General features: G+C 39.8%; 1 protein-coding gene across 1 annotated transcript in view; it reads right to left on the bottom strand.

Moving 5' to 3' along the window:
* The window catches only part of LOC126391996 (CUB and sushi domain-containing protein 3-like), a 259,847-nt gene that overhangs the window by 103,459 nt on the left and 140,977 nt on the right, over window positions 1–15,411 (bottom strand). The window contains exons 32-34 of the mRNA XM_050047075.1: window positions 4,110–4,223; window positions 3,377–3,472; window positions 2,783–2,986 (exon numbers count right to left, since the gene is read on the bottom strand). Of these exons, the coding sequence (XP_049903032.1) occupies window positions 2,783–2,986; window positions 3,377–3,472; window positions 4,110–4,223 (414 nt within the window). The remainder of the gene's footprint in view (window positions 1–2,782; window positions 2,987–3,376; window positions 3,473–4,109; window positions 4,224–15,411) is intronic.

Raw genomic sequence — 15,411 nt, 5'->3', positions numbered from 1 at the left:
CATTTAAAACCCATTGTGGTGGTGTACAGAGCCAAAATGACGACAACTGTATCATTGTCCAAATAATTATGGACCTGACTGTACACTCTTGGTCATACCGGCAGCAGCTTCCATTTTCATTACAAAAACTTAAGCAAACTCCCAAAAGTATCATGACCTCAAGGATAGCTCATCCTGCTCCAGAGAGGCACTCTGGCCTGGCCTTACCACACACCCACAAACTGAGACAATTTAATTGGTCTTGGGAGGCTATTTCAAAACAAGAACCCAGTGTTTAAACACAAGCTCAGTGCGACACTGTTTACTTGTTGACACCTTCGAAAAAGTGTTTAAGCCAACAGTGAATTCCATCATGTGGGCATACTGAGTATGAATCACGGCAATCTGTGAGCTTATGTAATATTGGGCAGTCGTGATTTTCCACAATCAGTCATGATTTAGTTTGTGTGAGATTCAGCTGCCTTACTCTCAGTTGTGCAGGGGACAAAATGGTGTTAATCTAACAGTATTTACCTTTACTTTACCTTTATCACAAAGTGGACCCTTGTTTATTTCCATAATCTAATGGTGACATAAGAAGATGTTTAGAGAGACTCCACCATTTACACATTGTGTATTTTGCAAGACCATTAGCATTACTCCTATTTTTTTTTTTTTACAGCTCACTGTGAAGTACTTGAAGCCAGACTCCGTCAGGAAAGAAACAAAAACATCTATTTATTCAAGTCAACTATTCTCCATTAAATTCAACAGAGGCTACCCAAACATTATGCATCCATTCAGGCGCAGCTAATTAAATCACAGTAGAACGTTGTGCTCGCACAACTCAACAGCAAAGCCTTGATTCGCCAGCTTTTGTATTTGTGAAATTGAAGGCAAACCAAGTGTTGCCCGACGAGCCGGGTCAATCACAGCAGGACAAGGAGAGTATCTTCTGAAACACAGGTACCTCACAGGAGAGCGGTGTCTGATGCCGTCATATCCCATAAAGAGGGCTTGAGTAATTGAGCATAGTGTTTTTGTTGAAGCTTTCATGAAACTATATCCATTATTCTGGACGAGTACACTGCCGCTGGGGGAGATGCTGCAGCCAGATTCAATCTCCAGATAAAAATCACTGTGTTTAAAATGGAACTGCGCGTGCCACTGCTATTCCCTTACCACTTGGCAGTAAACTTGGATGAACCCTGGCTTGAAATCTTCCGCACTCACCGGCTGGGACTATTTGCTGGCTGGCACAAGGCCTGACTTCAATAGATTTCTCCGTACTTCATCTGCAGTTCTTTATCTTCCCAAGGTAGACATGTGGGTGTCTTTGCTAGACTGAGTGCATGTCCCTTTGCATGTGCTTGGGTTAACAGTGTGTGCAGACAAGGCATGTAAATCTGTTCATGTGTATGAATATGGGTTGCGTGTATGTTTGTGCATATTTATGCAGGTACGTTTATACATGCATGGTTCAGCGTATGCTAGCCAAAGAGCCATGAAGAGAGAGATGTTGGTCCCTTCAGTAGATGGTCCACAATTTGCATATACCATCAGATGCTGATGTAATTATAGGGCTACAGGATCATGATCACTTCCTTGTATTTTCTGTCTATGTCAAAAATGAATCAGATTCTGTGTTTGTTGCGTTCTCTTTGCTAGAACACATACAGGTGACTAGCGCTACGGCAGTATTAACAGCAATAGCATTAATTCATCAACTTTTTTTTTCACCTGTGGCATCCTGTCCCAAGGACAGAGGGATGTCGTATGCTGAAAAGCCCTGTGAGGCAAACTGTGATTTGTGATATTGGGCTTTATAAATAAAATTGATTGATTGATTGATTGATTGATTGATTGATCAAAACTTGTCTGAACAAAGCTATGCAAATTAAAAACATGGTGGTAACACCTTCTATGAAGGCCTTATCTATAATATTTAATTACTTTCCTTAAAATAGAAAATAAACAGCATGAATGGCAAGCATTGTCATGCCATAAGCCTCCTCTACAACACTCAACACTTCCAACAATCCCATCTAAACTGTCATTTGATAAACTGTGATTATAAAAATACTGATTATAGACACTTACACCTCATAAAATATATTATGTATTATGCTTAGCTTCACAAAACTAGGCTTTATTGCAGGGTATTGGATTGCACACTTGAATCTTTTTTCATTAGATTGCACAGTGTACCTGATAAACTGGTATGTCAGTGTATAAATGCATCACGATGCCTGCATAATGCATCAAGAGAGCAAACCTTTACTATGTTTTATAATATCTAATCACATCCATGAATCATTTGAATGTTTTGTCAACCTTAATTAACATATGGGTTAACTGTGTATTAAAAACACCTTCTATTGTGCTGTGTTGAATTGCATTGGATAACAAACTGTTAACTGCAGGTGTATGGTGCATTAGAAATGTGGGCTACAGAGAAAAACTTACCAGAAGTAGGTGTTGCTGTTGAACTTATTCACTTTACGCTATTTATTTTCCCATTAGTCTGTCAAGACACAAGAACTGAAATCCTTCGTCTGGGAAGAAAATTTATGTGACACTTTGTTGTTCTGTTTGTCCTTGCCTCTTTGTTCCTGTCTGAACTATCAAGACCAGAGATAGGCGGCTGCTTTGCAATAGGTGACAGACATTAGGATAAGTAATGACTAGAAAAAGCAGACACCAACCATTCTGGTGCACCTGCTCCATCTTTTTGGATCAATGTGTGTTTGTGTGTGTATGCATGCAGGGGGTGAGGCAAGGGTAGGAGGATGAGGGCGCTTACCAACACATGTGGGCACAGTGCCGTTCCACTGGGCCAGGGCATTGGGCACGGCCTCACACCTGATGGCGTTGGAGCCGTGCAGCGTGTAGCCTGGATTGCATTCAAACAGTACCACCATACCGATGCCAAAGTCGTTCCCTATCCGCTTCCCAAACCGAGGCTCAGGGACCGAGCTACACTGAGTGGCGCTTGTCCGGGGGACAGCTAGGGATAAGAGGGGAGGAAGCAAGCATGAGAGGGAGAAAGACAAAGATAAAGAGTGGTGGGTGGGTGTGGTGGAGAGAAAGACAACGGGAAGAAGGAGAGATGGCAAGACAAAGGCAGCAGAGAGGAATGGTGAAGCCCTTGTGAATCTCCTCACACGTCATTAGTCACTCTTGTCGGCTGTGCCAGGATAGGCTGTCTGACTCCAACTCATCCGACTCTGCTCAGCCATGCCCAACCACAGCCAACTGCACTCTGCTCAACAGCCCTTTATGTGATGAGTGCGAGGCTAAAGTAGCGTCTTTTTTTCAAAAGCAAGCAAATACACTCAATGCACCAAATAAGTTTCCACATCAAAATTCTGGACACGTATCACAAAAGCAGCCTTACCTTGGTAAACAAAGTGAAATCCTTTGGCTGTTTCTGTTCCATTTGTGGTAAACTTGAGTGTAATCTTGTTTCCTGAACTCAACGGAAGTGTCTCGCCTAAATTACAAAATCAAAGGAGACATTATCAACACTTGCAGAGGATGCCATTTACACATGTACACAGATGACATACAAACACAGTAACAAGCAACTGACAAATTATGAACATAAGCTCTGCATGACCTTATTAACTGCGCATTAATCTGGGCAAAGAAGGAAAACTATTGATTGAGTTCTGTGTAGCATGTCAATGTGATTTGAATATACAGTGGAAGATCAGACTAATTTGTATGTTTTCACATGGCGGCAGTCTAATCAAGCAGAGTGTGACAACAATTTACAACAGATGGTTTGCTTTTAGTATTTCAATTTTGATCTACGGAGTTTATTCGATTGTAGTCATAATGTATTATGCATCATCAGCGTGTTTCATTATATCATCATAACACAAATGTACAAAGGGAAGAAAAATCTTTATCCGTGGCAGGTAGGATTTTAGATTTTTAATTTGTCTGGGAAAAATAGTTATTTGATTTGAGTTAAACTAAGAGATGGATTTACTTTCATGCCTGCAATGCAAAATGCCAAAATGCCTTGACAGAAATATAAAAATCTATAGTATGAGCCAGAGGCACAAAAAAAATAAAAATAAATAAAAAATAGACACATACGTGTTCTAGTGTTGCGTTTTTACCTGAGTGTGATCCATATATGGATGAAAGAAGGGCTGAATCTGTGGAGGATCCATCATAGATCTCCACAACATCACTGGTCAAAGTCTGGAATACCACAAACTGGCCAAACAGCACTGCAGAGAAGGAGGAGCGGGAGTGGGGACAAAGAAATTAACGGGTACATCAAAACACGAGGGTCACAAACAACTGTCGACATTCAGCTCATTCACTGGGGCTTTTACTGTGAGGAGGCAATTATCAGGTTAGCTGGTGAAAACTGAAATTATCTTTTCAATCTTTCAAGAGCCTGGCGGCTGCTTTGACAAAAAGCTGACACCTTGAACCAGTAACACAGAAGTTAATGTTGTTTTGACTGGAATACTCCCTTTTACTTGAAGGGTCGTGTATCCAATCTAATTTGTGTGTCTCTCTCCCCAGATAGGCACCCTGGACAAATTCCTACCAAACACATTAGTCATAACACTCAAACTTTAAATAAAATATTATTGGCCTTGGACTACCTCTTAAAATATATCTGAGATCATTTCATTGCAAATGGAAAATTAGGCACATTAGCACCCTTTGGATATCAACGTGCAGTACTTTTAATGTGTTGGTGAAGATTCTCCAACTCTTCTCTTGAGTTCCTTTAAGACGTTTCAACCTCTGATCCAGTGGTGTCCTCAGCTCTGACTGCCTGGTGGGGAGTTTCAGGCTTTAAACCCTGTGTGGACATGAACCATGGGGCGAACCCTTACAGAGTGATCTCAATGACTCTGTAAGGGTCACACCCACTGAAGAAGCCTCTTGGATGAGAGGTGAAACGTCTTCAAGAAACTCAAGTCCAGTTGCCTACTATATAACACTTAGAAGTAGTTTCAATGCTTTTAAAGCACATTTACCAGAAGCATGATACATGTTTGGTTTATCTATCTTAGACAAAAAATACATTTCATATGCAAAATTATGACAGACAACAACAAAACAGAAAATCAGGCATGTAATACGACTTTTATGTGCTGCTGTGACTGCTGCTGCTATTTGTGTGTGAGTCAGTCAGAGAATCTGAGATACAGAGACAGTCAGATAAGGTGCGCTTCATTTATTTTTCAATCTTTCTCAAGAATTGTTGTCCACAGATATGTCAGTAGTGGTAGTTAATGTCAATGTATCTTGTGTTTTGGAAATAAATAAACATTAGAACAATTCTACAAATGTTTATCAAGAAGCAGAAAAACAACACAAATGTCACGGATGTGCTGTGTTCCAAGTGACAATTTGTTTAAATGTTTTAGCGTTGGTAGTATTTTGTAAAGTGTAAGGGTTTCAGCTGCTGAAGTTGTGTGCAAATGCAGCTCAATAAATATGATGCCCATTGGCCAGATGGGGGCACTATAATTAAAGCCCAAGAATCCAATTTTGTCCCATTGACTTGAAAACCGACGAAGCCCAGCTCAATGTGTTCTGTGTTTTGTTTTTTTTGAAAATCGCATTTTTGACTTCTCCTCTGAAGCTGTAGGTCCAAGTCGTTTCTAAAGAGGTAACAGCAGCAAACCCTGAAAGTGTCATTCAAACTGTCACTGGGGGGGCATCACAAATGCAATAATGGGCGTGGCATAACACAAATTAGACTATAAATCAGAAATTGTTAATCCAATCATCACAAAACGTGCAGGATATGTTGACTAATAATGTTAAACCTTGCGTGTAAATTTATTTTGAAATCCATATTTAGGGAGTGCAGCAACGCAAAAAAACCCACAATATTCCTCCTTTTACACAGTAGGTCAAATTTGTACCAAATTTTCCTGTAGATCATCACTGGACAAAGCTTATCAAAAGTTATCAAAAGCTTATTGATATCGTATAGAGTGCTCAAGGGATGACGTTTTCCTAAATGCAATCGTCAGAAATAAAAAGCTAACGTTTGGCTATAAACAAACTACACTACGGTTGCATGACCTGATGTCACCACCATAAACAAGACTGTAAAGCTGTGTTGGACAGGGCTCGGCATGATGACATTCTGTCTGTACTGATGTATTTTATGCTGTAGAGCAAAATGTAAAAGTCTCTTAAAGGGAAATTTCGGTTTATTTCAACTTGTCTCCTATCGTCCTAAATTTGTTTCAAGTGACTAGTGACATTAAAGTAATAGTTAGCATGTTAGCCGTTAGCCTAGATACAGCCGGGGCGCATAGACCTGTTAAAACGTAAGTGAACAAGCGCACTTCAAGTGCAAAGTTAGTCCACTAAACAAGCTTTTTTTCCACAAAGACTGCCTCATATCGTTAGGATAAATATCAGAGAACATATAGAAAACGACATGTAAACGTGTTGTCTTACCTTACCGGTGTGGTGCCATGTTTGTTTACCATTTAGCTCTGCTTTCCAAAGCGCGGCCGAAATATCACGAAAACATGCAGCGATCTCATACCGTGCCTGAAATCTCGCGAGAACAAGCAGCAACAGCTGGAAGGCAGAACCGAGTAGCCTGAAAAGTTCATTCATTTATTTTATGAAAGATTTATAGAATAATGGCTGACTTTTTGCTGACTTCGACTTTGTGGAGGAGGAATTTGATTTTGCAGAGTTTGATGGCCACCCTTATTTATTTGAGCCAGAATACACTGACGAAGAGCTTCGTGAAATTGAAGAATTTGGAACAGTTTGAATGTAATATACAATCTCAACACTAGAGGGGAGAAATTCCTACACAGTGCCCGTTTAAGTACTAGCAACATACACTGAAAGTGTCACTGAAGTCGACCTCTAGGGGGCATCACAAATGCAAAAAATGGGCATGGCATAACACAACTATAAATCAGAAATGATTTGTCCAATCATCACAAGCAGGATATGTAAATTTCCAATGTTGAGCCACGTGTGTAAAATTATTTTGAAATCGCTCTAAAGGGGGCACCACCAGGTCAAAACTAGTGCAATGGCCAATGGCATAATTTGGCCCTAAATCAATGACAGTTTGTTCAAACATCACCAATCTCAGAAGATTTTTTTTTTTAACAAAGCCATTAAGGTATTGCCTCAAAATGTTTCTGCAATCTACCAATAGGAAACAACAGTGTTTCCAAGTAAGAGGGTGGTAAAGCTTTGTACATAAATGAATGAGCATCTGTCTCTTCGTGAGAAAACCTGTAAGTAATCTTTAATGCAACCCAGCTTTCAAGTTTTAAAGGTCCATTCTGGCTTGAACCCTTGAACTTAGCTTTATTTTTAATCCTTTCTTTGCCTACTACATAACTAAGAATCATTAACAGTGTTAAATTAAATAATATTTGTACAGATTGATTCAAATTAAACGAGTATTTAGGCTGGTTGGTTTTACTTTAATTATTGTTTTGATTTTGTAAAACCCTTCAGTAAAGCTATTTCATCAAGATTTTGTTTACACACATCACACAGCTTTGCCATTTTGGAAATGAGCCATACACTTAGTATGCACACGCATGCACCTAGATGGGGAGTCTTCAAAAATCCACTTCATTTCACTCCAATGTTAAGAAACAACACGAGTGTGGTGTGCAGCATTGGCAGCTTAAAAAAAGAAAATATATTTGGTGCAATATGCTATGCTACAGTAATATGCTAATAATAAGCTACAGTAGATTTTTATAGGGCACCATTTCCTCAAGCAACATATTATCTGCCCACCTACTGTAAACCTTTATGTGACATTTTCCTAACAACCAATAATAATGTATTCCTCTGAATTTTGTATCTGTCTTTGGTGTGCCAAGGCACTGTAATAGTTTTTTACTATCAAATGATAAAAAGAAAGATCTTTGGAGAAATACCAGAAATGCTCCTTTTCCTCTCAGCCACTGTAGGGGTCTGTCAGTGTTTGACTGACAGCAGCTGACAGGCTGAGCCCCAGCAGGAGAACAAGAGGAAAACTAAACAAACTTGTGCCGTAGCTTGCGTGCCATGGGCAAGCAGTGTGCTGTTAGTGGTATTGAAGAGTAAGGCCCACACTGGCATCTAAAGTAGCATTTTGCTGGATGCTGTTTAATGTGCAGCAGTCGAGCCACTAATTAACTATGTAGCCTGCAAACTGACATTAGCATTGCACATTTCCTTTGTGAATGTTTGTTTGGTAGCTTGTTCCACCAGTTCTAGACCTTATCTCCGTCAGTGTGCCCGTCTGCCTATGGTAGAACTAATTTATACAAATATAATCTAAAACGAAGCATTTTGACTGTCAGTATAGAAACAAGTTCCCCATCTGTGTGAATGTATGACTAAAATGTCACAATGGAGTGAAACTGGAAAATGCAAAGGGGGCCCTTATGAAAATAAAAAATATATTATTATATTATTCAGTTGTAGTTTAACTACGATGCTACTCAACAATGTCTTTGTGGAGTCTAACCTTTAATTTAATTAAACAGTTTTACTTAATGACATGTCACATGAGAACATTATTGTTTATCATAAAAGTAATAATTCAATCTCATCCTCAGTAAAAAGCAGTGAGGGAAACTAGTGAGAATTTATGATAATGAACAGAGAATTATCTAAATAATGTCCTGCATGAATATTTCCAATTAACCATTCCTGATTATATCAATGTGTACACGCCCTTGAAAATAATCAGATCTTTCTCCAACCAAATGAATAGACATGGTCGACTGGATCACTACTTCTGTGATATCATTGGCGTTTGTGTCTGTGTGGTTGTGCACGCCAGTGTGCATAGAAGTACTGTATTTGTGTGCATTAGCAATGATAAAATTAATACAGTCTCAATCTCGCCCTCTGGTGCACAGGCATTTTGTGAAAGCTACTTTGTCTTTACGCACTTCTTTTATTTCACTCACTCTCTTATGCTTCTTACCTTTCAGCCTGATGAAGATGGGCGATTACCGCAATAAGTTTATTTTTTGTGCGTACCATTGGGCTGAGCTCATTAGCATCCTCATCATGTTTTTCTCAAATGCCAGCTTATATCTGTCAACAATAAGGCAACAACAGCCACAGTGTTGGTGGTTAATTGAGGCGATGCACATGACAGGCTCTTACTGCAGTTTAGGCAAACCTCCGTTATGTTCATTAAGGTAAGTGGCACCTTACACTTTGCCTTTTCTGTCATATGGAAAAGCTCTCGCACTGTGCCTGCATCACAGGCTGTGGGCACTGAGCTCCCTGTGTTCAGCTATTAGCCAGGTATTACAACCATAATGAAGTTTGATTTATAAGGAGGAGCAGGTTATGAAAATAAATTAAACACTATTGATATTTAACCTTTCAAAGAAAATGAATTCCCAGCTGTCTCACTCTGTTTCAATGATCCAGTGTGTGGGATGGTTCGAAAAGAGTTCATTTAAAAGAATAATAGTTAGCAATTAACACCATCGTAGCTCTAACACAGAGAGAATATTAGCAAGAAATGCCATCCTGTTCTTGACAAGTGGGTTTAATCTCTGAGAAACAGTATTCCTTACTAGCAAGATCTCAGCTTAAATGATTATGTGTGGCTTCATGAAGCATTCATCTTGACAAAAAATAGTGTAATCAGTTTGTAAATGGAAAGAGCAAATACAAAGTCTATGTTCATTTAAAAAATAATAGTAAATCTTTTTAAAGGTATATTATGCAAGATTGTCAGCAAGACAAAAGCCAATGTCAACTCCAGATTCTCTCGTTTGGCAATTCACTTTGCAATATGTGTGTTTTTTTGGGGGTGGGTTTTTCTGTCTCTTGGATGTCCGCATCTTACAGTCTGCCACCTAGTCTCTACATTTTTATTAGGCCCCGACCTCACCTGTGCGCTGTGGGGGTAAACGTCCCAAACAGAGCAAATAGGAAGAATAAGACTAAAAAAAAATACACCACTACACACTTCTATGGGTTGTAAGTGATGACTGAGAGATTACTTCTGTATGATCCTAGCCATTGTATAGACATAGCTTTTAACTGGGAAAATCCTGGAGAGTATACCTTTAAACCATACAACTGTTCTCATGATTGTATTGTATGTAAGCTCTTAAGGCTAATTTCGAACCAATTAATTAAAATTGTAGAAGTTGCAGTCAACATATCGGAGTTAAATGTTTCATTAAAATAAAGTAACAACTTGAGTAAAAGTGCCGCTGTAAATGGCACACAGACATGCAACTTAACTATAATTGGGTCAGGTTGTGAGGAACAGACTTCAAATGGCTGAAACTACTAAATGAAGCGAGGCTGTTTTCGGCCAGTAATAGCTCTCGCCAATGTGTTACCTTCATCCACATGCCTCAAGGCAAAATACACAGAAGACCCACCTCAAAAGGTGTAAAAAACACTGGTAACAGAGGCAATTGCTAAAGGTAAAAAATGGCAGCATATGTTTGTCCTTCTGGCTATGAATTATGGAGCAGCTTCCTGTCGTCTTCACTTTGTAGCTGTTCGGATCTCCTCTGGCATGTAGCCTCTCAGTACAGCACAGTAAAACTGTTATACCTGCCACATAACTAAGACGGACACTGCAAGAGAGAGAATGAGAGGCAGAGTAGGAAACAAAGCTGAGAGACTAAACGCCCCCTAACAGCCACTGGAGGCAATGCTGCAATGGTGGTTTTGTACTGACCACAAAGTGAGCAACCAAATAACAGTGCTGTTGACACAGAGCGAAAGAGGAGGAGGAAATGTGGTGGTAAGTGTAAAAGTTTCTATGTTTAATAATAAGGGTGCCTTACCCCCTACTCTGTGTGACATGAAACAGATTGAACACACACAGCCAGAGACAAATGACTCTGACACAGCAAAAAACAAACAAATAATTAAAATGCACACATATATGCACACAAAAGGTGCACTCACACAGAGCAGCACAGGCAGACCTGTTTCTTTATCTGTAGAGTAGTGAGAATGCCTATGGCTGAACCTGCATCTGAATAAGAGATGATTTTCCCCTTAGGGACAGCTCACCGCTGTGGTATTAGCATACCAACACCGTGCTACGTTGAATAGGCTGCTCTGCCCTGCTTTGTGAACACACACTCACACACAAACTCAAACACGAGCAAGTGAATACACACTCTCACGAGTACAGTGTCGCTCATTCCTGCCTCTAATCCAAAGCCAGCCATGCATGACTGCAATCTGCTCCTTTGCTGTAATCACGTCCAGATATTAAGTCAATAAATCATTGTAAACTTGTTACCTAATTTATGCAGGACTATGATGAATCTTTTGTCCTCTGGGCCTAGTCATGGTAGTGTAACTTAATGCACTTGAACAATGGACAACATTTTCATGCCTGCATCTTCACCTTGAATTATCCCAAAGCAGTTAAGTCGCTCTAATCGCATACCTCTTTGGGTATTAGACCATGAGTTTAGTGCATTCCTATATCTAATACCACTATGCCTGCTGGGCTTTAATAATGGAAAAAATGTAAAGTTACAGGTTGATCCTCCTCGTGTGATTGTAATCTTATTCTCCTTCCCTTTAAAAGAACTAATTTTGAAAATTTTGACAAGAGGCTGTGATGGTTTCTACTGTCCTTGGTGATGTCTGACAGATATTAATGGTTTTAGGGAACTGTTTTAATTAAGCATATGATTAAAGCAATCAAGTCTGGGTGCTCACTGCTCATACTTCTGAGTCATATTCAGAAAACAAAGAAGAAGACGGTCACGTAGAGTTAACACTTTTAAATTCACTTCATAAGATACAACTAGCTCGAGGTGCATAGGAGATTTCTGCATCAAAACAGACTTAATACTTTGAGGCACGGATTCAACAAAGTGATGGCTCCCACTTCTTGGTTCATTCTGACTCAATACACACAGTTCCTGCAGATATTTGCCAGTGCATTCTTACTGTGAAAATCCCTTTGCCACCACATCTCAAATGTGCTCTATTAGGCTGGGATCTGGAGAAAGTGCAGAGAAGTGAAGTAAATTAAGATCACTGTCATGTTCCTGGAACCATTTTGGGATGATGAGTGCTTTGTGACAAGGCTTGTTTCAAGTATCCATTTGGAAAAGTGTAGACTGTGGCATTAAATGGATGCACCTGGACAGTAACAATGTCTCAGTATGTTGTGGTGTCTGAATGGTGGTGCCATGGTGTTATCGAGGGGAGTAATGTGTGCCAAGAAAACATCCCCACATAATTGCACCACAGCTGGTGAGATGGTTCCAATGCAACTTCTTTGCCTCCATTTCTAACCCCGACTATTAATGCTTGAAAATATAAATAAAAAGTTTACATTTAGTGTGTTTTTAAAATCATGTTTTACCATTGCAAATATATACTAAGCAATTACATACGGTGTGTTTATTCACGCTACATGTTCAATATACACACTAATTAGACAGGGCTTACACTTTTCTGTGCATCAACAGTTTTGTATTTTGCCAAATAACTTGACACATTGCTTAGTTTCACAGCAAAGCAACATCACTGGAAATTATGTATGCAAACCTGTGATTAGATGCATCTTTCTTTTGCATTATTCTAAATAGCCATTGGGTAAACATGTCGTTATAAACAATTCCTTCTCTTTTAAAGGTGTGTATTGTTAACTTCACAACACAGGGCAACAGTTGCTTTGGTTTTTGACAGTCTTTCATTTCCTGTTAAAGAAAGGAGTCCCACATCCATGGGAATTAAGGAAATGAATTACTTTGATTGTATATGCCATATTGCGACATTCCAACTGACATCAGGCCACCTTTAAACTTGGATTTTTGTCTCATTTTGACTAATATCAGCATTGCTAGGAAGCTAAGAAATCTCAGAAGAGGTGTTAAGGACCCCCTCCAGTGAAAATAAAGTTTTTAGCCTTGTTAACATGTTCATATGGTGTTACTTTATGTGCTACAACACAACATCAACACCATGGCTGAGCATTTTTGCCTTCAAACTGCAGTGCACCAATGACAGTCTCATAACTGGAGATTCTGACTTTGAGGGGGTTTTTTTACATCAAAATCCTACGGAACCAATCACATAACACTACGGCAAAACAAGGAATATCAGAGAAGAAGACGTGTTTGGCAAGCTAAGCTTCACTTTCACTTCAATTTGTCAGAACTAGTGATCAGCAACAAGGTTTATCCAACATTAGCAACATATTATTAACTGTTGGATAACATAATGTGCAAGTCTCATCTCATTTCTTACTGTCAAGAAAAGGTTTGTGTGTTTGATGAACAGAGTTAAAGGTGAGCACATAACCTTGAGCTGCAGGCCAGTGGTTGAGGGGCGGGACTAAAACGCATATTTATAGATCTGTGCATACTAAAAGCAAATATGAAGAGTTACATCTGAGCCAATTTAAGGCATTAAGAATTTTTTTCATGGAATAAAGCCTCTACATGTCATTTTGATGAACAGAGATGAGTTTTTAGGGGTTTAATCTTTGCCTGAAAAGGAACTTAAAAGGTTTGGGAGATCAAAAAGAGAAACAAAATGTAAAGGTTCCCCTACAAAGAGAAAACAGGAGCCGAAGAGGCTGGAATATAGACAACATATCTGATTGGCTTAATGCTACTGCCCCTGCTCTATAAACTTTGGCTGCACTTTTCAGTTTTCATCTGGCTTCTTTATCATCTCGGCTTTTGGGATGGAGTCCTTTCCCTGTCAAAAACAAGGGCATGTGCTGCAGATAGGATCATTACAATACAGCAGGGAAGAGAAATGTCATAATCTTAGAAAGGCTCTTTCAGACTGCGTCTCTCACCCCTCTGCTATTTGATCTTCTCTCTACAAAATGAATGAGCATAGCCCACTGAACACTTGTGTGCTGTGGGTAGTTGATGGATGATCAGAAAACTCATGTATGCCAGACAGGAAGAAAAAAATTCCACAATGCAGGGTTAGAATCTTGAGTGTATTTTCTTGCTTATACGTGCAGTGAATGCTGAGGAAATTTTATTTAGTTATATCTCTTTTAAGAGGTGTTACAGAGCAATGCTTAAATATTTACCAGCTTCTATGAATCCGTGTCTCTCTGCGCAGCAACATGAGAGGCATGTGTGATTGTTAGGAGAGCACAAGTCTGTAATGCCTGTGGTAGTAATCTTTTTACTTTGTTGCTATTTAACCTGAACAAACCAATATGCTCCTAGATTGCCTCTGGGGTATGTTTATCAGTAGCGTTACTTGCAGTCACAGGTATGGGAGCTCAGAGATTATCACTGTCGCCTCACAACAAAACACATTCATATTGTTTTTTCATGCAGTCAACCCACAAACTTAGTTTATGTTGCACACCGCATTAAAACAAGTGGATAACCAAAGATCTACGGAAAAATCTCACAACGATAAATCACCATTATAATGTTATTAGAGAAGAAGAGTGCGGCAAAAGTAATGGAGAGAGAAACTCATTCCACAGTCTATGTCTTTAAAAAAGAAGCTGCAAAATATACAGTATATCTGCCTTGGATGTAAATATTAATAATTAACTACCTACTCAACTGGCTTAACACACCCGTGCTACATGACTGCCAGCTTGTTATATATGACTCATCGGCAGATACTGGTATTAAAAAACACTTCTCTCCATGTTCACACAGGAAATTAGACCTCAATATCTGAGTATAATCCCACTCACATTAAGCAAAAATAGAAAAAGAGCCTATGGTCAGATTACACGTACATCACTGCAATCCATCTGACACTGCAGACTCATGCTACACCATCTGGTTTGTCAGAGCATCTGTTTCCTTATGATACTGTATATGATTCACAAGCAACAAACAAACAGTAGTAAATTAAAAAAACACGACCTTAACAAGGAGAGGCAGTCCTTGACTACACTTTATCTGAAAACATCCTGATGTGACAAGACTCAAGCAAAGTATGCTGGAATGCATACAGTCACATGTACAGTCTGCAATTTAATATTTGAGGTTATGTTTGGTAGGGTTGGGTCGGTTCTCGGTAATATCGATTCGGTTCGGTACTCCGTCTTGGACCGGGTTTTTTTTTTTTTGAGACCGACCGGACCGCATACTCGGGCGGAACGTATGCGGAGCGGACTCCACGGCGGTCCGCCCGGGAAAAGCAGATGTCCGCAATCCCTGTGCATGCAAAGCACGATCGCGCGGACTCCGCTCCGCGCACCAGTGTCACACAAAAGACTGCTCGGCATGTATTTTTCACATCGCGGGGATTTTTCACGGACATTTTTACAGGAAACTACAACGCGGAAGTGCGCTCGACTATGGAAGCCCGAATGACTGCGGACATTCCGACATTCCTGAGTCCGCTCCGCTTATAGTACACCCGAGTCTGTGAGCACCTGTGTCTGCCTCTTCGCCAAGCGCACAGCGAGCAGGAGAGAGAGAGGGGTGGGGGTGGGGC

The sequence above is a fragment of the Epinephelus moara genome, chromosome 6, assembly GCF_006386435.1.
Source record: "Epinephelus moara isolate mb chromosome 6, YSFRI_EMoa_1.0, whole genome shotgun sequence".
In the NCBI taxonomy this organism is placed as follows: domain Eukaryota; kingdom Metazoa; phylum Chordata; class Actinopteri; order Perciformes; family Serranidae; genus Epinephelus; species Epinephelus moara.
This window is presented reverse-complemented; position numbering and strand designations above follow the sequence as displayed.